The sequence below is a fragment of the Rhincodon typus genome, chromosome 23 (assembly GCF_021869965.1).
Source record: "Rhincodon typus isolate 14 chromosome 23, sRhiTyp1.1, whole genome shotgun sequence".
NCBI classification, from domain to species: Eukaryota; Metazoa; Chordata; class Chondrichthyes; order Orectolobiformes; family Rhincodontidae; genus Rhincodon; species Rhincodon typus.
In genome coordinates this window covers 8,231,435-8,258,734 of record NC_063354.1, presented here as the reverse complement: position 1 = coordinate 8,258,734, position 27,300 = coordinate 8,231,435, and the positions used below count along the sequence as shown (strand labels likewise).

The 27,300-nt window shown below is 39.9% G+C and overlaps 1 protein-coding gene across 1 annotated transcript in view; it reads right to left on the bottom strand.

Annotated features, from left to right (window-relative positions):
- The window catches only part of cep131 (centrosomal protein 131), a 115,157-nt gene extending 89,777 nt beyond the window's left edge, over window positions 1-25,380 (bottom strand). The window contains exons 1-7 of the mRNA XM_048611093.1: window positions 25,186-25,380; window positions 23,675-23,784; window positions 19,239-19,353; window positions 13,224-13,354; window positions 9,785-9,898; window positions 7,864-8,019; window positions 74-160 (exon numbers count right to left, since the gene is read on the bottom strand). Coding sequence (XP_048467050.1) covers window positions 74-160; window positions 7,864-8,019; window positions 9,785-9,898; window positions 13,224-13,354; window positions 19,239-19,353; window positions 23,675-23,784; window positions 25,186-25,353 — 881 coding nt within the window. The 5' untranslated portion in view covers window positions 25,354-25,380. The remainder of the gene's footprint in view (window positions 1-73; window positions 161-7,863; window positions 8,020-9,784; window positions 9,899-13,223; window positions 13,355-19,238; window positions 19,354-23,674; window positions 23,785-25,185) is intronic.
- Between the last annotated feature and the right edge of the window lie 1,920 nt (window positions 25,381-27,300).

The following is a 27,300-nucleotide window of genomic DNA, read 5'->3' as shown; positions in this document are numbered from 1 at the left end:
TGGACAACAATTTTTTTTCTGCATAAGACCATAAAGGAAAGCAACACACTCCTACATAAAAATCTATGCATACCCTAAATCGGGATGAGCGATATCTGGATTATCGTGCTGGAGCAGTTGAGTAAAATCCATTTTATCGTTAAGATTTAAGTATCGGATTCTAGGGGTGGCAGAAAAACATATTTAGAGACAATTTTTGATTCAGAGTTGTTTTGATGTTTAGGTAGGATATGTAATGCTGTTAACATGAGCATTAAGGTCATCATAATTTTAACATCAAATAATTTCCAATGTTTTACTGAAAAACTCAAAATAAATGCTTCAAACCTGTTTTCAAAGCAAATGCAACGACTTAGATACAAAATTTTACAAATATGCGCAAAAATATAAATAATTGATAGCTTGTGCTTGGCAGAAACTGTAACTGGTTGCAGTCAAACTGAAAAATCAATACGTAAAACAATCCAAAAATGCCAGACAATGCTAGGTATCCACAGATGCTTAGGAAAAAAGGGTTTTTAAAAGAAGTCCGGAAAGTGGGATGGGGATTACTTTGCTGTAAAACTGCTTCTTATGATGTTGAAGTCTCTGTCGAATTGGTGGATGGGTGCAGTTGAAATGGCCTAATCCTGGATAGACACATCCGACTGAAATTCAAATTGATGTTGATAGACGAGTTGAAACTTGCACCAGGCGTTTGGCAACCAGCTTGTTTTGCAAACCCACAGTCTCAAAAGTATACTAACTGAACCCTGTAACTGAGCTGCTTTCATCATTTCGAGGCTAATACCGCAGGATTCCAATAATGGCAATCAGTGTGTCTTATGGCATTTCACCTGCCTACCTGTGCCGCTCACCAAACAAAGATGGATTTAAATATTCTATAACCAGGCATACAAATGATATGTGCAGACCAACGCAAATGGACATTTTTAATCAACCATGCACTATAGTTTTCTCATATGAGATGAGACGGTGCCTTTAAGAGATGTGTTCTGTGCTGTTTCTCTTGCAGAAGTATGTTGTCACAGTAGTACTGAAATGCCTCCTTCAGACAGGCAGTTGGTAAACAGCTTTTGTATTCTTCCTGGAGTTTTTTGTTTAAAAAATGTGATGAAAGATTTGTGAGTGGGTGGGGTCAGGGCTCTCACAGACCCAGAAAAGCTTTTAGCTTTGCTTTCAGTTATTTAAAAGTTTCTGCTGGCTGCCAGAGACAGTGAAGCTTCCTCTTAAAAATCAAAAGGGCAGATTATTTCTTTCTTCTGGACTGGAGAGATACAGCATGTGAGAATCATAACGGTTTTGCTGAAATGTATTTTTTTGCCAAAGAGTGTGTTTGTGGGATGTTGTCAATATTGGAACAGTTGATAATTTGTGTTTAAATAACACACACAATATTGTTAGGTATTTCAATCGCGTAAAGTTGTGCCAATTCTCTTTTTTTTTGTATTTTAACTGTGTTGTAAGAATAAAGTGTGTTTTGATTAAAGCCGAGTGGGAGATTAATTGAATTGCATCTCGAGCACAGCACCTTACACCTGTCTTTAAATAAATATAAAAGTTGGGTCTAGGCTCTCTTCTCACAATATGTTAGCAGGAGGGGGTCTGGTCCATAATATGTAATATTGAAAACTTGCCCTCATTACTTTCTCACCAGCATAAAGTTGATTAGATATTAATTGGATGTATCAAATGAAAACTTATTTTATTGTAGGCATTTTGTAACTAATTTCAGCTGCTTCTGGTCAGTTTAACCCCATCAGGTTTCTAACACTTATGAACATAGAAGCTGCCAAAGATAAGGTTCAAATGCTGCGGTGACCCACTCATTGTCCTGTTACTATCAAGTACTATCCAGCAACAAACAGTACTTTGCTCTTTCCCAGATCAATAGCATGTCAATTTCAACAACCCCAATACCATTTACAGTAACCGTCCCAAGTGAGCAGACTTTGTCTCACATCGATCATTGCGTGGGCTAACTAGAAATTGGACAGTGGGGGAGCAGTAGCTTTTCAGTGGACAATTTTACAAGAATGTACCATACCACTTCATTGAGAAAAGTGAACCAGTTTTGACTGTGCAGCAAAGCCAGACATTGTAACCATGGCAAGTAGGAAGGTTGATTGAATAACCAAAGGAACATGACTGGTTCAGGAGCAGGAGGCTAGATGCACTGTAGTCTTGATGGTGGGACATTTTAAGCCAACCCTTCAAATCTGGAAATGCAGCATCTATTGCATATTTCTTTTAAGGAAGGAATAGTAAAACAAACTTCAATGCAAGATGTCAATCTTTACCTTGCAACGATTTTATAAAGGACTTTTAAGGCTTAATTCCAATCTATGGAATAATTTATTTATACGTTAACTTACAAGCTATTTAACTTGCTAACTTGATTCAAAGCTGAAACTTTTAGCTACAGAAGGAATTTTTCTATTCACACCAGGTAAACTGGTGCGTCAATCTGTATTGCATCCTACCTAACAATACACAAACCAACTCAAACTAGAAAATAAAAAGCAACTATTATGAAATATAATGATTTATACAATGTCAAGAATATACATTAAACATTTCCAAATTAAGTGGCTCAAGCTGTACATTTAATTAAGTGTTAAAACCAGCCACAGATGTTATGGTATGACTTAACTGTACCAAGCAGGATTCCATTTGAAATCGGCAATACGCTTCAGGCTTCAAATAAATATTCATTTTAAAAGAACTGTCACCTCAAGCGATGAAAACAAATAACTGATTGAAGTGTCAAGATTTCGTTCTCCAAGAGTGAGATACAATTTTTTGGGTAATACATCACTACTCCAATTATTGGAATACTATATCAACCTATCAGAAACATTGAACCACTGTGGCAGTTTCTTTGTTCGACATATTCGTCAACATCAGACATTATTACACAAACCTGCATTTTTTGGAGTTAAAATATTCATTTGGAAATTTTTTTATTTCCCAGAAAGTTGACAAAAGGTCCAAAAGTGCTTTTCAGCATCAGTTAGGGCTATATAGAACAAATTTGATTTGATTTGATTTATTACTGTCACATGTACAGAGGTACAACAAAAAGTGTAGTCTTATGTGCTTTACAAGCAGATCATACTATACAAGTGCATTAGGGTGACAGAACAGAATGCAGGATACAATGTTACAGCTGCTGAGAAAGTACAAAGATAGATTAACATTTAAGAAGTCCATTCAAAAGTCTGATAACAGTGGGAAAAAAGCTGTTTTTGGAATCTGTTCGAACACATTACAAACTTTTATATCTTCTGACCAACAGAAGAGGGTGTAAGAAAGTATAACCAGGGTGGGATGGGATCTTTGATTATGTTGGTTACTTTCCTGATGCAATGGGAAATATGGGTGAAGTCAATGGATGGGAGGCTGGTTTGTGTGATGGACTGGGCTGTGTTCACAACTCTCTGTAGTTTCTTGTAGTCTTGGGAAGAGTAGTTGCCATAGCATACTGTGCTGCATCCAGATAAAATGCTTTCTACAGTGCATCTATAAACATTTAAAAGACTCTTTATGGACATGCCCAATTTCTTTAGCCTCGTGAGGAAGTAGAGGTGTTGCTGTGCTTTGTTGACCATTGCTTCAATGTGGGTGAACCAGAACAGAACGTTGGTGATCGTCACTCCCTGGAACTTGACACTCTCAACCATCACCACCTCAGCACCATTGATGCAGACAGGAGAATGCCCTCCACCCCGCTTCCTGAAGTCAATGACAAACTCTTTCATTTTGCTGACGTTGATGGAGAGATTGTTGTCTTTACAACAAGCCGTTAAGCACTTTATTTTCTTCCAGTACTCTGCTTCGTTGTTGTTTGAGATCTAACCTACGACAGTCGGATATATGCACAGTACTGTACCACAGCCTTGAGTCATCTATTCTGTGGCTAAGTCAATTAGCTGGCATGTTACTAAATATAAAATGCAATCAATTAACAACTGTCTGCAGTGCCTCAAAGTGACTCTAAACAGCATCATCTCATCAAGAGAAAAGTTGAGATGTCTTATCAAGCTATTTGGGCTTTGCAGTAGTGATCAGTTTCAAGCTGCTCAGTTCATACATTCAACAATAATTTCTGCTCTTCGCACTCTAGGCTTGTTCCAACATCCTCCCACCTCCAAAAGATAATGAACATGCAGTAAACAAATCCATTTCTGACAGAGTACCTTCAATTTGCTGCACCTATGCTGACGGTGAGCATCCCAATGCTTGAGTAACAGATTCTGCCAAAGTGCTGTACATGAAGGTACCAATCGTTATTCTGGGCTGCTATTTTTGCCAAGTTGCTGCAGCTGGTGGTTCATGCCAACCCAAAGGAGGTGTTGCCAATTTTCTATGTTGTCACCTAGTGATTCTCAGATGTAATTATCAATGTTTAGGGTCTTCACGTTATTATGGAGAGGAGTTCAAACCCCTCTGATAATTAAACGAAAACACAAACCCCCAATCTGTTATGGCAGTACAGGTTCCCTTCTAATAATTAAACCTGAAACACCCAAAGAAGCTCACCTAACCTTTCTAATCTGTTAAAAAAAACGAGTGGTTAAATGAAAGAAAATCCCTGATAGTCACTTTATAAGTAACAAGTAACAATTTATTTATCTAACCCTAACAGTGAACAAATTAACAGAATTACTAACAAACCAAACAATTCCCCCTTAACTACTAACTATTCCCGAACTGAACTAAATTCTACTGGTATGTTGTTCCAATAAACACAAGTCCCACTTATATAAACCCAAGTAATAAGAAAATAAATTAAAACTTAGTCTCTCAAAGCCTACATGCCTTTCTTCTGCTGTTCTCAAGTCATAAACGTTTTTCTTCCGCTGATCCGGCTGTGAGGGTTGTTTCCTTTGTAAAGTCTTCTGTGAGGACTCTTAGCTAGAAGTGCCATGGTACCTTTTGTGGATAGACGGTGATTTCTTAGACAACTTAGTGATTTCTTGTGAGAACTGGATGCTTATTTCTCAGATGGCGATTCACTTTCACACAGATTTTCAAAATCCTCTCCTTATATACCTTGGATGTCATATCAGTTTTCTTACAGTAGCATTTGTCTGGGGCTGTCAAAACCATCAGATTTAAATTCAATTGGCTTTCAATCGTTAAGTGTTTGGTTTAAATTAATTGGCTGATTCCAGCTAGTTGCCAAAAATTCAAAGCAAGCCTAAGGTTTTCAATCACACAGCCAATTGATGCATGTTTCAATTTCAGAACTGGCTGTACGTCTTCAGCTACATACAGACACTTCTTTTCTGCATAAATCTCCAAGCTTAGAAAAGCATTTTACCTCTTAAAGGAACCACGCACTTTTCTCCCTTATCTTTTTTTTTTACAAACAAATTCTAGCTTCCTGCCTTCCAATTCACGATTACTCTACACAACTTCCCAGCAACATCATCCATCAGCATCCTTGTAACAAAGCTTTGAATATCCCGCTGGCCACGTGTCTCTGTGTACTTCACTATACAGAAAGTCCACGGGATGAACATGACCAAACCAAAGTAAATGCCTCAGTTTGACAACTGCAAAAATAACCTAGGAGCTCTATCTTTGAGTGGATTGTGCATTCATGACTTTGTCATACCAGGGTATACCATACAGCACTGAAGATTGTAAAGCTGGAAATTATTCAGCATTTTTTCCCCAGTAGCTATAAGTGGTCACAGCCACACAGCAAGGTTCTGGGAACACAGGCCACATAATCACTTAACAGTTTGATCCTAAGGGTCAACTTGATGTTATCCATGCACATTTTGAGTGTCAGCCATAGGTGCTAGCTCATTTCCCTATGTGCATATCAAGTTCCACACCAAAGGACAGGTGGTCTATCAGCATGGACTCAAGGTAGAAGAATTTGCTCACCACTTCTAAAGGCATGTTATTCATTGTGATTGGGGCAGAGGTATGATATCCTAGCTGATGGCCAGAACTTCCTTAACGTTTATAGTCAGGGAGAACAAGCTACAGGCATGAGACAACAATCGATGAATTAGGGGAGGCAAATCTGGTTTCTTATTAAGTGGCAATGTCAACAAAAAGCTTGTGGAGGTCACAGTCAATTAAGACTGTCCAGAAAATACTTCCCATGGAGTGTGGGTTATTGTACGTTGCAGGGCAGACAGTCCTCACGGTATAACTTCCAAGCAGGAAAGTTACCTTCCTTTCTTTGCTGCACAACCTACACCCTATAGAATTCTAGGGTTGACTTTGTCAGCAGTTACAGGTGCAACACAGATATCTGTAGTCTGTTGCAAAAACATTAAGTGCCTTAAAGCAGCCTATGGGAAAGATACTGATTCCCTTGCCCCTTGCCCCACAAATTTCAGATATAGCCCTGAGTGAATGAAGCAACTACTACGATCCTAAGAAAGACAGATTACTTAAAAGCACAGTGAAATATAACAACAACTTGAAAAGATATAATTGCCTTTTGTAAACCAGGGATTTGCTAAGAGGGCACAATTAGATGCCGCAAGGAAAGGATATCCAATTGCTAACTAACCCTTACCCACACAGTGCAGAACCTTGTTATAGCTGTTGGGTGGTCTTACCCAATCATAAAATCCCTGCAGTGTGGAAGCGGGCTATTCGGCCCATCGAGTCTACACTAACCTTATCCCTGTAACCCTAAATTTTCCATGGCTTATGCACCTAGCCTACCCATCCCCGGACACTATGGGCATTTTAGCATGGCCAAACCATCTAACTTGCACATCTTTAGACTGTGGGAGGAAACTAGAGCACGGGAGGAAATCCATGCAGACATGGAGGGAATGTGCAAACTCCACACAGATAGTGGCTTGAGGGTGGAATCGAACACAGGTCCCTGGCGCTGTGAGGCAGCAGTGCTAACCACTGAGCAGCCATGCCACTCTTACCTGCCAGCTGGAGAACCAGCAAGAGACCCATACTGCCTTGTCTTGGGAAGGTCGCTCATGTTACATACAAATCAGGTGGTGGCAAGACTATCAGTAGGTTTTCCCCTGGGATCAAGACCCTGGAGTGGGTCTTGCCTAGCAAGAGCTGCCAGTGAATCAAAGGCCAGCAATTCTTGTACTCAGCAGTGCCATTTAGGTTTCCAAGGCTGCTGCCAAGAGGGCAACCCTTCCTCACTCTTGGAGTTCCATCTCACAAGATGGGCAATATGTGAGAAGGGAGGTTCAGAGGGAGTTGAAAGCAAAGCAGGGGTTGGCTCTTAGTGGGCTCCTGCCTTCCCAATGTTCGGGCATTGATTATCTTTGATTCCTTCCCAAAACAACCTACCCAGCTTTATGTCAAAGTGGTCTCTACCATTTCATCTGTTAGGCACACTGCATGGTGACAGACCTCACCCCTTCCCTAGACCTTGGTTAATCCCAGCTGCAGTGTGTCAAAGTCGTTGAGTGAGTCTCTACTGGCAAGGCAGCAGGGTCAAACATAAGCTTCTCTGCTCAGGGGCAGGAAAGCTATGGGGTTCAGGTCACCATTATCTTGCCTAATTAAATATCCTCTGAACTCCAACTCAACACCAGCGAGATCAGAAGATTTTGCCCATGGTTCCAATATCTCTTCTCATGAATTTGCACATATCTCAAGTAGGCAGGTCTTGATCTCCCAAGTCAGCATTTATTAACAAATGATTCCTGCAAGCTAACCTAAACACAGTAAAACATATTACGAAGACAACCACTGAGTTTGACAGTTAAATTTCAAGGTCTGTGGGGTCAAATATTCAATACTCCTGTCATGATGTAGCTAGAAAATACAATGTAGATTCTGATCTAGTTCTACGCATCACAAATTATAACTGCTTCTTAGCCACATTTACCAAATGTTAAAACTGACCTTTCTGCTTCCTCCTCAGTCACTTCCTTCTTCTTCTTCAACAAGGTTGTGTTATTTCTTGTTACAACATTATTACTGGATAGGTTTTTCTGTGATTTCTTAAAGGAGCTCTGATCCAAGCTATTTTCCTCATTAGTTGGCATCTTAACCATGTTGCTGTCAAAACATACAAACATTTCAACAAATGTGCCTTAGAATCCACATATACAAAAAAGATGAACATTTCACATCTTAATTCATGAGAAAGCATTAAGAGTAACTCATGCTGCAGTGCTAGCTCATATGCAATGGTAACCTAAAACCTCATTCAAATGCCTGTTCTTGAACAGTGGGTATGTATGAAAAATTAGTTTTAACAAAGTTAATCTTCATAAAGGACAGTAAAATCAAGTTCCAAACAATACCACGATGTTAATGCTCAATAAGCTCATTAAAAACAAAACTTTTGCTATCTATGAACAGACATTCAGTAGGAAAACAGAAAAGTGAAGTAAAAAGCTGATTCCCTGGGTGGTAAGACAGCATGGAAATGGCAGGATTTATCATCTTCAATCCTTGCCTTTGTCTCATTGCAGGAGAAAATATGGAAGTGAAGGTCAAGACAGCTCACCCCCTGCCTGCAACCCTCACCCCATGCACATTCAAGCCAAGGAAGGTGAGTCTGTAACTGGCCAGGACTCTCTCAGCATGTCAGGGCACCCTAGGCAGAAACACCCCCACAGATATCCACCCAAAACACCAAGACCAGCAGACTTCCTCCGCGCCAGCCGCAGACCATAGGACTCTACATCAACATAGTGGAATTAAAAGGAAAAAGAAAGCCTGAGTGCAAAAAGGTGTCCAGGGAGACATCTCAATGTAAATAGAATTTCACATTTATAAATATATTTTCACTTTACATCATAAACTACAAGAATGAAGCTGCAGATTCTACCCTTCCTTTCACCACAGAGTGTCAGAAACACTGCCTGAAAGACTGCTATTCGATCACTCATGAACATAGTAGCATAGGCCACTGTCATGTTTGAATGTGGGAGCATCAAATGCTGTGAAACCTTCTAATAATTTGTAACATTAACTTTCATTGCACAACAGGAAAGAGAAGAACAAACTGATAAGTTGTGTTTGCATTCAGGAATAAACAGGAGCTCCTTGCCTTTCCAACATCAGCATATTTACAGTCAATGAATGATGACTTCACCCAAATTAAGGACAACTGCCTACAATGGAACTAAATCCTCTCCAGCTTGTTGCGCTGTTGCACTTTATCATGATGATGATGTTCTCCTAATCAACATCCTTATTTTTGTTTGCAGAAGAATATTACCATTCTCACAGCTCCTCACTGTCCATCACTTCCGTTTTTGTCTAATCCCAGCTTTCGGCAGCACAACATGCAAAACGTTACACAGTCGACTCTGTCTGTAGCATACTTCAAGGAACTCCCAAATCTCTACAAGAATAGGAGCCTCATCTTGACGAGACCTATAGAACGTCCTCAATACCCCTGGTGGAACATGTTGTACTGTTGATTTTATTTTCCTTTAGAGGTTGGGCCTACATCTATGTGATACATCTTGAAAATTGGTATTCAATTCTTTTAGGAATTTCTTCTGTTGCCACTAGCCTTTGAAGGATTGGTACAATGCCATTGACCCACCAAAGCCAAAAGCTGTACCCTTCCCATTGATAAAATCCAACATACCATACTGAGTTCCAAAGAGTAACTGCAGACTGAAATGTGATATAGAATCTGCTGATATTCTTGGTTGTATGTGTTAATAAAATCAGATCACACAGAAAAGATATCTTACTTTGCGTAAGGCTGCAAACATTATCATTTCATAATTAAGTGAGAATAATGAGATTTTAAATTGATATTTGAATAGTTTCCACTATTCTAGAAGAATCTAGGACTTACTTCAGAGATGTGGCTTTCTGGTTGGAACTTTTTGGGGTCAAAAGTTTATCAATAGTTGAGTAGTTGTTGTGCAGCATTGTGGTGACAGAATTCCCAACGGTTCCCTTGTTACTCCTGTAAAACAAGCAAATTAAAAATTATTCATCCCACAAAGACAAAATATCTTGCAATGAAGTTAGTTTGTTAAGCCAAGCATTGGCAGACACTATCCAAGTTAAGCACAAACTACTTTAGCTTTGTTTAGCAAATCCTGACAGCTTTCAACATGTTGCATTACAGGACAGATGCAATGACATTGGTCACCATTACTGAGACTGGATTTATTAATTCCAGATTTTATTAACTGAATTTAAAATCCACCAGTCACCACCTCTTTCTAAAGCAAGATACAGTTGAATTGCTTTGGGCTTCCATGCTCAAATATAAATAAACCTCATTGCAATAGAGTTGATTAAAAAAGATTTATAACCATGATTTTTATCTATTGATTCACAGGGTGCAGGCATATTTCAAAATCCATGAAGCATCTTACACACTGTAAAGTATGTATTTATATTATAAAGGGCAGCACAGTGGTTAGCACTGCTGCCTCACAGCGCCAGGGACCCTCGGACGGCTGTCTGTGTGGAGTTTGCACATTCTCCCCGTGTCTGCATGGGTTTCCTCTAGGTGCTCCGGTTTCCTCCCACAGTCCAAAGATGTGCAGGTTAGGTGGATTGGCCATACTAAAATCACCCATAGTGTTCAGGGAGGTGTAGATCAGGTGGGTTATAGGGGGATGGGTCTGGGTGGCATGCTCTGAGGTTCAGTGTGGACTTGTTGGGCCAAAAGGCCTGTTTCCACACTGTAGGGATTCTATGAAAACTTCTATATCCATAAAGCGAATCACAATAACCATTCCATGATAACCACTTCACAAACTGCACAGGTATGTGGAATTTATGTTGTTTAGTATACAATTTAATTTATGTGGAAAGTCTAGAACAGCTAAGATTATTCTCCTTGCAGCAGAGACGGTCAAGAGGATATCTGATGGCTACATTGATGATAATGAGAGGTTTTAATGGGATGAAGTTGGGAGGAAGAGTTTCCAGAGGCAGGACGATTGGTAGCCAGAATGTACAGTTTAACATAATTCACCCGGGTTCAATTCCACCCTCGGACGACTGTCTGTGTGGAGTTTGCACATTCTTCCTGTGTCTGCGTGGGATTCCTCCCACAGTCCAAAGGTGTACAGGTTAGGCGGATTGGCCATGCTAAATTGCCCGCAGTACTCAGGGATGTGTAGCTTAGGTGGGTTATAAGGGGATGGATCTGGGTGGGATGCTCCAAGGGTAGGTGTGGACTTGTTGGGCCGAAGGGCCTGTTTTCACACTGTAGGGATTCTATGATTATGGGATTCTATGATCATAATCTGGAGGTGAGGAATGAGAAGAACTTTTACTATCGATTATGGAATTATGATTATATACTGATCTGGAATTCACTGCCTGATAAAGTGCTGGAGATAGAATCCTAACTAACAATAGGCAACTGGATATATAGTTGAAAGAGTGACATTTGCAGAGTACCTGAAAGAGCTAGGAAGTTTAACTAATTGGATAGAGCTGCACAGACATGATGGGCCAAATAGCTTCCATCTGTGCTGAATGTTTCTACAGTTAGTATTTAAATCTTCCACAGTTATCACTTTCTCATCCAATTTATCATGCATAAGCTAGTGTTGGTAAGGTGATTTTTGATGCTTTACACTCTTATTATTGACCAAAAATTATTCGTGACATCGGAAACCATTTGGTGGGCAAAACTGCAAGACAACCATCACCATAAACAGCTCTGCAAAATAAAAGTCAACAAAAGAATTAAACATCTTAGCACATCCCTCCACTCTTTTAGCTCACCATCATCCTACCTAATTAAACACCCTTCCCATCTCCAACTCTGCCACAGAAAAAAAATTCCACTCTCAGATTTACCTTTCCCAAATTATCTGTCAAATAATCACAAATATTGTCCCACCCTTTCAGTGACAAAACTACCATGCATGATCAACATAAGATAGAAATTACAACATGGAAGCAGCTACTCCACACAAACTATCATCCTAATTGCACATGTCTGCCCTGTTCATTTCTATTCACTACGGTCTACTTAGTGCTGTTCTTAACTGGCACATTGGAGTATTTTGCAGCAGGGATAACCGGATAGTGATTAAAAGCAGAAGTGCAAACTGACTCCAATTAAGTACACTTTGATCTGAAAGCCAATCTAGAGCTGCTGATCTCCAGGAAAGCACTCTGGTGGTGAGTTTCGTTTGTGATAGAATCTGTACTGTTGCAATTCTACAACTTTCTTTTTTGAAATTACAGTGCTGTAAGAAGAACAAGTAGATCACCATGTTCTAAGTGAGCAAGCTAGCAGACTGCCTGTACAGCCAGATTCCACTTTCTCAGACAGAACATAGATGATGACAAAAGCAAGAGCTTCACCATCAAGCCAGTCAATCTGGCTAATATAAAAGACAGCAATTAGCCCTTTGTGATGAATGACAGTACCCCAAATCTATTCATAAATTAATTTATACTTTTCAGGACAATAATTAACATATTAATCACAGGTGATTAAATCATGGGACCAACTCAGGATGACAGTCTTTTCATGTTGAAAACAAAAAATAGAATAAACAAATGACACAGTAAGATACATTGTTCCTGACATAGAGGCATTACGGCACATAATGAGACTCAGCCCAGTGAATCCGTGCTAGCCCTTCATAAAGCAAACCAAAAAGTTCCCACTCTATTGCCATTGCACTGTGAGTTTATTTTCCTCAAGTGCCCAGCCAACTTCATTTTGAAATCATTCACCAGCACCATTTCCATGACCCTCACAGGCAGCAAGTTTTGGGGCATTTCCACTTGTTGCATAGAAAAAAACAACCTCACATGGTCCCTTCATCGTTTCCCCAAAGCCCAGAATCTGCGTCCCCTATTCCGTTTGTCTCAGATTACGGGCACAGCTTTCCTTTCTATTTTCTCTAAGGTTATCATAACCTGTATCCTCTATCAATTCACCTCTCACTCTCCTTTGTTCCAAGAAAAACACCCTAGCATCAACAACATAATCTAGTTGCTAAAGTCCCTCATCCAGGGAACCAGTCCAAAAAAAAATCCTCCCCTGCACATAATCAAGAATCCTCATCTCCTCTTTCAAGTGTGGTTGTATCCAGAACTGGACACTGATAGTGTTGGAAGTACACAGAACGATGTGCAAAATGGCAAAATCCACTGTTTACTAATAAAAAAACAATAAAGGACCATTATACTGTTTGAACATTTCCACAATGTTCAAAGATCAAAAGATACTTACAATTATATCTGGGAGTCAAACAGTTTTTTATTCTTATATTCTGATTACAGTTTTCTAGACATCCACTAACCGATTGTTGGCTGTAAAGTTGGCTGCTGGTGACACAGTTGTGGTCTCCCTCCTTTTCGTCATGACTGGCATATCTGTTGTACTGGTGCTGCGACCACTAACAGGAACTGGGAAAGCTCTGGGCTCCTCATCCTGCCATTTGGGAAGAAACAAAGGCCAGAGTGGAGAAACAACCGGTTATTCTACAAAAAGGTATAAATTCATCCACTGTTTCTGAAATGAATTGCTTGCATTTGAAACAGAAAAAACTCTCTCTTCTACATTGTACTGAAGTCAGGGTCATAAGATAGCCATTTTACCTTCCTGGCTCTCATCAATAACAAATGACTTGTCATTAAGTGGTTAAGTCATGCGTACAGTGGAATGATCTTTTACAAGAAGTTGCTTTTTGTTCAACCGCCTGGCTTAGTACAGCATATGTGACATCACTAGGTTTAAAACTAACTTTATCTTTTCACTGTAATTTACTCAAATAATTTCCACACATCAGTTAGGGGAGATCCAACTGCGCAAGATTACAGAAATACTAGATTCTTCTTTGAAATATAAGACATTCAGGTCATGAAAGTGAGGATTAGTACTCTTTTTAGGTCTCCAACTGGGTCACCAGTCAATCCAGCATTTAGACAGAGCTCAGGGGCAATACTAAAGTATAAAATGATCAAGTCTGGATGAATATGTACAACCAGGGCATAGGAAATGATGACAAGACTGAACTAGGTAACTATAGTCCCATTAGTTAGACATCAGTAAGAGGAAAAACGTTTGTGAAAATGATAAGGAATTTTGTCAGTGATTGCCTGGACAGAGAGGCATACTTGTGACAAACAATGGTTTCACAAAAAAAAAATCATGTCTTGCAAGCCTAACTGTAGTTTTTAAAAAGTTATTGCTATCACAATAATACAGAAAAGGATTATTGATCTGTGAATTTCTCTGGTCAATTTAGTACCTGTATTTTCATGGACGGAAAAAGGTTCAAAAAGGACCTGGAAGCACTTACTTTAAAATATCCACAGGCATCACCTAACCCACAGTTTGGCCAGGTTTCATGAAACCACATTGGATTAAACTAATGCCAATCTGAGAAGAAATTAACATTTTACCCAAGGACAATGAAACCAGTCAACATCTCAATCGGAGACATAAAAGACATTCTCATCTCCTATTCTAATTTACATCATTGAGAACCTTCCTATATCAAAGATATTGCCTATAATTTTCAAGTCTAGACACAACAGACAAAATATGCAAACAATCTGCAATTTGAAGAGGCTCGATTTTTGACAGGACGGAAGATAGTTTTGAGACTGCAGAAGTAAATACAGGCTAGAGAGTCTGTCTCTGTCACTCAAGAAGAGAGCTGACTGAAAAGAGACATCAGAAAACTGACAACTTCAAAGATAATTGCAATGGTTGCCACTGTTGATGGTCCAAGACTCTGAAGGATTCATACTGAACACAAAACATTAACTCTGTTTTTGTCTCCACAAATACTGCCAGACCTGCTGACTTTCTTCAGCTGTGTGTGTGTGTGTACACGTGTGTGATGTGTGACTCTCTGTTTGCTGTGTTGCTGTGTGCATGTGTGTGTGTGGTGTGAATGTGCGCATCTGTCCGTGAGTCTAGATAGGCATCCAGGAGCTTTTATGGATAAGTTGCAATCAGAGGTTTCTCTACAAGATTAAAACCTCTGGGAGCTACGGTGATATTATGTGCAACTGGCTCCCTGATGTAAGCGAACAGTAGTGTTCTGTAAGTACTCAGGATGGGTCCTTTACTCTTTGCTATTTTAATACATTATCCGAACAAAGACATTGGGGGAAAAAATCTGCAAGCTTTCAGACAGCACAATTCATAAACATGTTAGAGAGTGTGAATGATGCGACGTGAATTCTCTTGATTGACTGATTGTCACGTGTATCAAAATACAGCGAAAAGCTTTGTTTACAAGCATAATAAACAATGGATGTACATACCAAAAGACTTCGACAGAGGCGTACAGGTTACATTACACAGTGTGCGCACTAAGCGAGATCAACATTAGCAAGATCAGCATTATTTGAGACTAGAGAGTCCATTCATTAGCCGGGAAGAAGCTGTTCCTGAACCTGCGCGTGGGTGTGTTCAGGCTTCTGTATCTTCTGCCTGACAGAAGAGTTTGTAGGAGATCATTACCAGGGTGTGATTTTGTCTTTGATGATGTTGGGCAGCCTTTCCGCGGCAGCGAGCCATGTAAGTGGAGTCCGTGGATGGAAGGTTGGCTTCATTCACACACTCTTCAAGGAAAGCATTAAAGTGGATGAAGAAAGAAAGAAATCCATACTTCCAGGTACACAGATTCTCAAATCACACATGAACAACACTGTGAAAGCAATAAGGGTATGGGGAGGCATTAAAAGGACAACTACGTCAATAAGAAATGTTGTCCTCATAGAACAAAGCTTTCAAAACTTGTCCCTGGTAGGCCTTACTTTAATGCATTAGATGGTTTGTGATCCTGGACTGAAATCTGGAGGGCAGGAAAGTTGTTCACCCCCTCCTTCCTCCTTCCTTCTTCCCCCCTCACCAACCAACTTCAACCCTCATTGCCACTTGGTGGGGGAAGAGAGAGGGCAGTTGATTAAAAGGCTGAGTTTCTCCAGCAAGATTAATACCTACATATATTTGGAGATTAGTCCCACTAGGCCACACCAAACAACAAAAACAAAACTAGGATTTAAAGACATCTTGAGGCTATTCAAAGCCAGTCCAAGGTTCACAGCACCCTGCTACCTCAGAGCTTATGACTTCAACATCTATTACCTTGTGATCGTAACCAACTGATTGTGAAGCTCTGTTGAAAACAATCAGGCCTTAACTGCAATATGGTGCCTGGTTTTGGCAGGTAATACCAAAGTTTTGGAAAGGAGGAAGAAAGGCCCATTAGACTTAATCCCAGAATAAATCATTTCAGTTATCAAGATTGGTGAAAAGAATTGGAATTCTGCATTTTAGATAAGCCTACATTTCAGGGTGATATGATTGAGGCATACAAGATGATGAAATGAACAGATTGTGCTTCAGCTGACAATTTGCTACAATCAAATAGGTTAGGAATAACCAAAGACCAGAACTTCTAATTTTGTCACGCCAGATTTGGTTTGATTTATTTATTTGATTTATTTTTTGTCATGTGTATCTTGTTACAAAATACAGTGAACAGTGTTGTATAGCATTGCCATTCTCTGGAGCCATCTTAAAGCACAGAAAAATAACCAAAACATAGAATATAAAGGCAAAAAAAATGAAGAAATAAAGTTTCCCACTTTGCAGTCCTTCTTGTTAAATGCTCCATCATGGGCAATAGACCTGGTGGCCAGGTATGAATCCTCTTCGCTGTGCCGCTGCCGCTGGAATGAAAGTCACCACTCTTCAGCGCCATCTCACCTCCACAGATGTCCTTGCTGGATCTCACCATTGCAGACGCCACTGATGGTGCCGTTTACCGAACCAGATCAAACTTGACTCCCCTGTCGCCATGAGTCCGCTTTGGGCCCACCTCACCGATGCAGCTGCTGCTGGTGCCACCAGGTGTCGTACTGGGCCCAAACTCACCTCCACCACCTCCTCCACGAATCTTCGCTGGAAGCAGATGCTGCCAGGAACCCAAACTTGACTCCACAGGAACAGCCGGCACTAGAACTGCCTCAACAAGGCAGAAGTTGCTGGGAACCCAGACTTGCTTCTGGTGCTGTCACCACAAGTCTGCACTGCTGGACCTACTTGAATCCATGCTCCCAGGCCCACTTGCCACCGATGCTATAGGCGTGACCCAGCTCTTCACCAAGATGCAAGTTAAAAAAAAATTGAAGGAAAAAGAATGAGAGAACAGAGAAAAAAAAGCAACAAAAAGAAAAGCAGATGAGCCCCAGGCTCAGAAGCCCTCCTCCACCGCCATCTTACTGGAAAGGTTAAAGTGTTAGTTAACAGAAAATTGAGATTCTCTACAGGTCTTGGACTAGTTTTCATCTCATGCAATGGCTGTCATCTCACACAATCTACAATTGAGTGGGACATAGTAAATGGTCCAAAGCGTTTTGACCCATTTACCAAGACTCCTATATTCCCTATTAACTCAGGACAGCATGACTAAGTTGTAGCATGACACTCAAGCAAATTAGCTACTGAGGAATTGCCAGAATAATTAATCTTCAAAGGCTCGCAGAAACACACTGAGATAGAGTTTAATGGCAGAGCTACCTCAACTTCCCATTATAAATGCAATTAACACATGACCACTCAGCATGACAGCTTAAGGGGACATTTTTCAAGCTTTAACTACTAGAATGTTAGCTTACAGACAGCATTGTAGAGCACAACTACTGCACTCAGGTTCCATGAAAAAATGTTTCGACAGCAAGACAATTCTATTCTGCCTGGTGTATTTTAGTATTGCATAAGATCTGGTGAGACTTATAATTCCTGGCAGTTAATAATAAATTACTTACATCTCATGGATTAATCACTTCAAATAAAAAAATTGTATCATTCCAAAATATATGTACAACTAGATGGAGAATTTCCATCGGAATAGATAAACAGGAGTAGGCCATTCAGCCTCTTGAGTTGTTCCACCATTCAATGAGATCATGGCTGATATTTGGCCCAACTCTACTTACCTGCCTTTGGCCCATATCTCTTAACATCTTAACAAAAAATTATCTATTGCAGATTTAAAATTAATAACTGATTTAGCAGCCACTGCATCTCAGGAAACCTTTTTATTATGGAATGTAATGTTTTCCTGGATAATTTGCATCCTAAAATATAAACAGTGTCAAATGAAGAAGCAGTTGGATATTGAATGCGAAGCAATGCCGAATTAGTTGAAAACCGTGCACATGAAACATTGTACGAACAGCTCAAGAAAAAGACCAGAGATACCAAGTTAAAGGGCAAGAGCTGGGCTTCAAGTCCAGGGCATTTTGTTAATGTAGTTCAGCTGGTCCTTTTTGGAAAGACATTTTTTGAGATTGTACAATTGAAATTAAAGTTTTTGAAGGTGATTATTGTGTACAGTTTTGGCCTTCCTGTTTAAGGAAGGATGTAAATGCAGTTCAGAGGAGGTTTACTAGATTGATACCTGGAATGAATGGGTTTTCTTATGAGGATAAGTTAAGATCAGCTGGACATGGTTTCACTGCAATTTGCAAGAGTGAGGGGTGATTTAGATGAAATGTACAAGATCCTGAATGGTCTTGACAATGGTCTGGACATGGAAAGGTTGTTTCCTCTTATGGGTCAGACAGAACTAGAGGGCACTGTTTTACAATACAGGGTCACCCTTTCATGATCCAGATGAGTATTTTTTTCTCTCTCTGAAGGTTGTGCAACTTTGGAACTCTTTGGAAACAAGGTCATTGAACATTTTTGAGAGAGAGGTAGATAGTTTCTTGTTAGGCAAAAGAACAAATAGTTACTGGGAATGGATGGGAATGAAGAATTCAAAACATAAATAGATTGTACTCAATGGCACAGCAGGCTCGAGGGTTCTAACTTTGTATATTTGTACAACTGATTACAGCGCAAAGTTCAGACATCAGCATATTCAAGTGAGGAGGTAATTAGTAAAAGATTTGATGGGGGAATAGGAGTGATATACTGAATAAAATCTAAAAAGGGCAGGCTTTCAAAATAATCTTTGTATAAGGCTGTTTCAGTTTATTACTATACCATTTTAACATTACTTTCTTTATTCCAGCTTGAATAGCTGATCAAATAACTTAGAAAGCTTCATTACATTGAGGAGATCAAAGGGATAAAATACTATTTGAGCCTCCAGAGAAGTGAGGGGCATTTAGCAGTTGGAACTGTACTCCAGGAAATGATCAATACTTCTGGAAAGTGCAGATGGAAATTGACAAATAAAACTGGGCAGGATTCCGAAGAACGAATGGCAAAATCTTGTTGAAGCATCAAGGGTCACGCTACTGGCTACAGTATTAATTTAGTGACTTAGTTAATTTATAATTACCAGAACATTCCAAGTGGTCTTCTTCTCTGGGGATGTCTTGCTCAAACTGGACAGCTTTTTCCTCCCATCCGCAGAACTATCAAACAAAGCCAGGAAATCGTCCGCTCTCTCTTCACTAATCAGCAGACAGGATAGGGTCACAATTAAGGGACTTACTTTGTTCAGACACAGTGCCATAATGAACATCAAATAGCATTAATCAATTTTTTCAATTTTGTGCAACCACTTCCACATATTCACTTTTCCCAAAGTCTTAATTCTCGTAATTCAGCACTGCCTATGTGACATGACGATAAATGTCTCATTAATTCCAAACTGTGCTCTCTTGCAGGTCTTTAAGTGTGTTCTGTTACTGCATATTTGAAATCTGACTCTTTGAAAGTCACTGCATCACGCCCTTAGCCCTAACTAGGCAAGAATTAAGAAAAAAATACAGATTTATTGATTATATAAATCAAGTACTCATGCGGATATGTAACCAAGTTGGACTTCCCTCCAAGTAGTTATTGGCCTGAATTTTACTACATCTGGTGGCTATGAGATTGCTGTTTAAATCACATAATGATTAAAAATCAAGGAAGGAGTGGGGAATGGACTAGTGCTCAATCAAATGGATCAAGTTAGGCATTTACTATCTGGGCACCATTTACTGATCAGAAATGCTACTGAAGTATATATAGACACACTGCCACCTACTGTTACCAACGACAAGCACTTAGGTTGTAAGCTACTTTCATTACAATAGGCAGATGCACATGTTTTCAGATCTCTCTGATATAAAAATTTGGTAATTTCAACGTCAGTGAATTCAGTGGAAAAGCAATTTTTTTTTTAGAATTGTTGATTTTCTTGTAAACTGGCTCCTCAAATCCTTTTCACGAGGACAAAAGTGGCAAGCGAGTTAAATTTCATTACTTACTATTTGCAATCAAAAGAAAAAAAGTTCGCCATCAGTTCAAATAAGATGGTTTTCTAAAAATAAATACCAAGAACAGAGATGTCTACATTTGAAGCAAACTGCAAAAGACTAATGGCATCGAATTTTAAAATGGGTACAAAGGCAGGATTGTTAGAAAAGAATTAAATAGCAACTAATTGTCATTTGTATTTATTAAAATACAGTGTGATGTGTATAAGTCACTACAATTCAGCTCTATTTTAATTGCAGAAATTATAAAAATAAATAATTGGTACAAAGTTAGGACAAAGTTCATCTTTTTCCCCTCCACGGCTCCTGGGTTTCTAAAGTGGCTATGGGTCGTCACCACTGAAGTCATCCATGGCCACCAAAACAAGGATTTCCAGACCTTCCAGCGCTGCCACCGCTGAAGCCAACACCGAAGCCACTGCATCACTGCCATAGCAAGGAGGGACAAACCAGACCCACCAAGTTGCTGACATTGACACAGTGACCACCTCAGTCACTGCCCAAAGCCACCACAACGCTGACATAGTCACGAGGAATGAACCGGAACTACCATGCCTCCACTGCTATAGCAACCGCTGAAACCACTGCCAGGAGAAACAGACCAAACCCACTGATGATGAAGCCTTCAATAAAGCTGCAGCCACTATGGCCACGAGAAATGGACATCCGGATCCACCAGACTGCCACCTCCACAGCAGGCCCTCACAGCCTCCTTCCTCCATTGCAGCAGCAGAAAAGAAGAACTTCGATTCAGAAAAGAAATGAAAAAGTGAACAAACAAAAACAAAAAAAAAGAACAAAGAAGAAGTGGCCCGTCAGATGAGCGGCAGCATGCAGACTTAGAGCCTGAACACTTCAGATACACAACAAGCATTTGTCATCAGGTGGCACGCTAGTTTGCCAGCACAGTTCCATCTCAAGGCTTTTTTTGATTAAGTAGGGTAAATGCTTACTAAAAACAATGCTCTGAAACTAACTGGGCACCACGTGGCAGTTGAAGTCCAGTCCATTCGTGGAGGCATCCTTCCGGCCTGTGATGCCCTCCAGAGGGGCGCCATCTCCGGAATAGCAATCAAGCAAATTTGGCCTTTTTACTTTTCCACTTCTTAGAGGATACCAGTACATTCACACATCCTCTGTTTAGAGTCACAGAGTCACACGGTAGGGAAACAGAACCTTTGGTCCAACCAGTCCATGGCAACCATAATCCCAAACTAAACTCGTCCCACCTGCCTGTGCTTGGCCCATATCCTTCCACACATTTCTTATTCATGTGCTTATCCAAATGTCTTTTAAATGTTGTAACTGTACCCACATCCACCCTTTCCTCTGGAAGTTCATTCCACGCATGAATCACTGTCTGTTTAAAAACGTTACTCCTGATGTCTTTTGCAAATCTTTCCACTCTCACTTTAAAAATATGCCCCTTGGTCTTGAAATCCCCAACCTTAGAGAAAAGATACCTGGCATTCATGTTATCTGTACCCCTCATGATTTTATAGACCTCTATAAGGTCAGCCCTTAACTTCCTATGCTCCAGTGAGAAAAGTCCCAGCCTATCCAGCCTATCCTTATAACTCAAACCCTCTAATCCCAGCAACATCCTGGTAAATCTTTTCTGAACCCTCGCCAATATCTTACCTATAACAGTTGCGTATCCCAACTCCTAAACTCAAAGATCTGAGCAATGAAGGCAAGCGTGCTAAATGCCTTCTTAACCACCCTGTCTACATATGACGCAAACTTCAACGAATTAAATATATGAACCCCGAGGTGTCTTTGTTCTACAGCACTACACAAGGCCCTACTTCTAATTGTATAAGTCCTGCTTTGTTTGTTTGACCAAAATGCAATATCTCACATTTATCCAAATTAAACTCCATCTGCCACCTCTCAGCCCACTGACCGAATTGATCAAGTTCTTTTTGTAATCTTAGATCTTTCTCCGATACGGCATGGACGAGGTGGAACGAAGGGTCTGTTTATGTGCTATACATCTCTATGACTCTATGTGTCAGCAGCTCTCACCTTTGATAATGTGGCGAGTGACCCATGTCATCTCCTTTGGATCAATCAGGCCACTAGTTGACGTTCCACAGGATCAGTTTTTCAGGAACAGGTTATTCTGTCTACAGAGAGCTGCCGGCATCTTCTGTTCATCGGCACGACTGGAGAGGCCCATGATCAATGAGTGACCCAGGTCAGAGGTGATGGCAGTAGGTGTTTGGCAAGATTGGTGGTTGCAATGAAATGGGGTAAGGTATTCGGCAGCAAAGGCAGGGATGTGGCTCTCAATGGGCACTCACCCTTTCACGATGTCATGTCCCTCAATCAGCACCGAGCAAATGATGTTTGATTAACTTAGTTTAGATTTTATCAAGTAACAGACAGGGCTGATGAGGATAATACTGTCAATGTCGTGTACATGGAGTGTACATGCTTGACAAAAGGTGCCACACAGCAAGCTCATCAGCAAAGTTAAAGCCAATTCATTGTCAAGTTACAGGAATAGACTGGTGACATTGTGGCTATTTTCCTCAGAAAAGACTGAGAGATTTAATGTAAGCGTTCCAAATCATGAGGGATCTGGACAGAGGAGATAGGGAGAAATTGATTATATTGGTGGAAAGATCAAGACCAGAGGACACTGATTTAAATTAAATGGCAAAAGAAGCAATGGAGACACATGATATTTTATTTTCTCAGCATAATGTATGGTTAGGTCTGGAATACACCCAAGTGTACGGAGGCAGATTCAACCATGGCACTTCAAAAGAAAATTAGATAATTATTTAAAAAGTAGAACATTTGTACTGCTATAAAAAAAACCAAGCTCTCTTATAGACAGCCAATAGGAACTTGACAGGCCGTACGGTTTCTTCTGTGCTGCATCCATTCCAAGATTCAGTGATTCTAAGTTCAGTCTGAACAAATAAAACCCTTAATATTGGGGCTGACAGGGGCCCGGCTGAAAAAACTCCACGAAGGTCCGTATCTGATCACGAAGTCACCCTTTACTTTACATGTGCATAGTACAAGACACTGATCCAGCTAGCTCAGAGCCAGCTCCTCGAGTAAACAGAACCCTGGATACTCCTATTTATACCTTCAGCCAGGACTCCCTGGTTGGACTAAGTTAATGGCCCCAATCAGGGATTGCATATTCTATGAGATCCACCTGACAGACCTCATTCCAATAAGGCCCACAGGCCCTGATCTATCAGCTTAGGAGTATCACTGCACCTTTGGTGACTCTGCTATGAACAGCAATGGGGAAAATGTAAGAAAAGGGCATGGTGCAAATGCTTCTTCCAGAAACTCATGGAAGGCAGAGAAATTATATTGGGGCAATGAATGCTCACTAAATAATCAAAATGTTGCCCAGTGTTTTGACATAATTATTGGTGAATGGATTTGCAAGATTTCCTTCATGTTTCCAGAGTAGATTAAAAACAGCCTAAACACAGAATATGTTACAGTTTTCAGTGATGTGAATCAATGACATTACCTTAATGAGGCACTGGCCTGCTGGCTGACTTGTGTTGTACTGTTTGACCTTTGTAAATTGTTGATGGCACGAGGACCACTGCCATTGATATTTCCAAGCCCAGCATCAACCTAGAGAGAGGCAAACATGTCTTTTGCTGTTATAAATTTTCATTTTCTCAGTTTCTCTTGCACTTATGCTTTCACACAAATCCAACAACTTTTCCTACAAATTTTTACCCATTTCTGTAAACAATTCTATGTACTACAGCACATTTGTGACATTCTCAAAGTTTGCATTTTGCATTGTGCAATTTGTGTTATTGTGCTGGAAATGGCAAAGAAGAAGTTCACAGCAACACAAACAACACGCAACATCAATCAGGGGCAATAGCACAACTGCACTCAACCCTTCCTCACTAATTGGTTTATGGAACCTACCAGGCATGAGAATATTCAGCTTGATGAATAGGCAGAAATAGTCACTTGTGATACTTTAATGCACCAATAAATCAAGGGTCAGCTGGTTAAGTGTAACATCTGGAACATGGAGGTAAAAAGAACAGAAATATCCCAGACACAATCCCTGATGTCACATATTAGCTAATCACAGCTTGGCCAACACTGCGGAGCTGGGGTCGGGCAAGGAACTGTTAAAACTAGAACCAAATTTGACGTAGTATTCCTTGTGTGAAGTTTGCAGTGGTACGGAAAGAAAATTATCCAAGATTTATGCTTCTGATTGCTATCCAATAACTCACTGGTTAGTACATTTGTGATTGTCAAGTGAGAGTAATAGTGGAATTAGCAGTGATTAAGCTAAGGTTAAACTGGCCACAAGGTGTAGTATCCTTACATCTAGACCAGATGGTCTGGGTTCAAGTCCCACATGTACCAGAATGTGTCATAACATGTCTAATGTCCAACAAAATAACTAAATTGCCCACGAAGTGACAAATTTGGGTCTCATACCAGAAGTCTGCTGGCACAAGAAATGCGCAACTCACCATGAATGATCACATTCATGAAAAAAAGAAATTTTTTCAAAAATCTGCTTGGTTCTGAAAACAAGACCCTAAGACATAAAAAATGAGAAGTAGGCCATTTAGCTATCAATGGGATCATGGCTGATTTGATAATCCTCAATGCCACTTTACTACCTTTTCCCCATAACCCTGAATTCCCTTACCATTAAAAAAAATGGCTTTGAATATACTTAATGACCTAGCATCGATGGTCCTCTGTAGTAAAGAATTCCACAGGTCAACTACGCTATGAGAGAAGAAATTCCTTTTCAACACTATCCTAACTAGGCGACCCCTTTTCTCTGAGATCATGCCCTCTGGTCTGAGGCTCATCCACAAGGGGAAACAACCTTAAAATTACCCTATTAAGTGCTGTCCCCTAAGAATCTTATGCTTCAATTAAATTCTCACCTTAGTCTTCGAAACATCATTGAGTTAGTAAACCTAAGCTTCTAAACTCCTAAAAGTTCCATAAAGTTACATCACAGATTCCATCTGGATTATTTACCAAAGTGTTCCTTTTGGCCTTGTTCTCAGAGATGACAGAGATGGACCGTGCTAGCTGCTTGGCAGGTGAAGCACTGCTGGGGCGCTTAGTCATGGACAACTGAGAGCCAGTCAAGCTAAGATCAAATCCATCACTGAGGAAAGAAGAACTGCTTCGTGACGTATTCATTGTGAATGCACGTTAAAAAGAAACCTGAAATGAAATTGCAAAACTATATGTAAACATTTGCCTTTGAATCTTAGTTGATCAACACTAAAATAATTTGGATTTCTTTGCGGCTTTCAGAATAATCACATGCAATCTTGAGCCCTGTTCTAGCATGGAAATGTAAGGAATATTTTGTTTGTTGAAACAGTCAAAGCATTTGCTCGTGTCCCAAATGAAGATTTCGTTAAAGCTTCTACCATTGTGCATAATAGCAGGTTTAATAACACTAGTTGAATTCAGTTAGCAACACAGCTAAGCACTGTATCCAGGGCCCTCTTGTGATGCAGTGGTAGTTTCCCTACCCTTGGAACAAGAGGCCTGGGTTCAAGTCCCACCTGCTCCAGAGGCATGTATTAACATCTCTGAACAGGGCAATGAGGAAAAATAGGTTAAGTTATAAAAAATTTTAAAAATACAAACATTCCCTTAAAAAAAAGGGAAAAAAAGAAACAAACATTTCCATCTTATCTCTCCTTCATCTTTGGTGTTATTGCATATCCTTTAACAGACTTTGCATGTAAATTAATCGATTGGATCATGTGTGATTTAGTGGTGGTAGTTAATAGATGAAAAATATCATGGGTGATTTGATGGTGGGGAAAAAAAGCCACTCAGTTTTTTGTGAAAATATTGCTGGATGTAAAAGAAAAAACAACAAACATTCCTCGTGCGATGTGTCACATTACTCGATTACACTTTCAAGTAATTTTTGTACAAATCAGTTTTTTTTTAAAAAAGCACTGTATCCAGTGTCCTCTTGTGGCAGTGGTGGTGTCCCTATCCCTGGACCAGGAGGATTGGGTTCAAGTTCCACCTGCTCTGAAGGTGCGTAATAACATCTCTGAACAGGTTGATTAAAAAAATAAGTTAAACTAAAAGAAGCACTGTATCTAGAGTGCTCACGGGCTAGGGGAGGCGATGGCCTAGTTAGTGGTATTATCGCTGGACTGTTAATCCAGAGATCCAGATAATGTCTGGGGACCTGGGTTTGAATCCTGCCATGGCAGATGGTGGAATTTGAACTCAATAAATATCTGGAATTAAGAATCTAATGATGACCATGAATCCATTATCGATTGTCAGGAAAAACCCATCTGGTTCACCAATGTCCTTTAGGGAAGGAAACTGCCATCCTTACCTGGTCTGGCCTACATGTGACTCCAGACCCACAGCAACATGGTTGACTTTGAACTGCCCTCTGGGCAATTAGGGATGGACAATAAATGCAGACAAGCTAGCAACACCCTCATCCCGTGAATGAATAAAGAAAAAAAAATGACAATTTGGCTCACGTGGTCATATTCTTGATTCAAAAAGTTAAAAGTTTTGAGTGTGGAAAGCCCATTCCAAGAATTAACTGCCTGGTATTCTCATACTGTGATGAGGAAGTGCTGCACTGTCAGGAGTGCTCTCTTTCAGATGAAATAAAAGTAAAGATGAAATAAATAAAAGTAATATCAGCCTGTTCCAATGGACATTACATTGCCCATGCCAATATTAAGACAAAAATATTGAGATTTCACCTGGTGTCCTAGGCAAATGTTTCACCCAAAACTAACAAAATAATCACTAATTTCATTCAGGTTTATGGTATCTTGTTGCACACAAATTGTTACCACATTTGTTAGATCACAACCACTTTGAAAATGACATTAGTTTATTCTACGTGACATCAAATGATAAAGTACTAATCAAATTATATGCTGGTGGTAATAATGGACCATTGAGTTTTAACATGTATCATTTGACTTTTATACCTAAAACCTATCACGGACAAACATGAAATTTAAAAGATAGATATTCACAGACCTAAAATGGCTACAGTGATTAATTCACATTTACAAAAATTTCACATGCTGGGAGATGAAAGGCTTGCTACCAGTTAGCCAGTTTGGAAAAATGATGGAG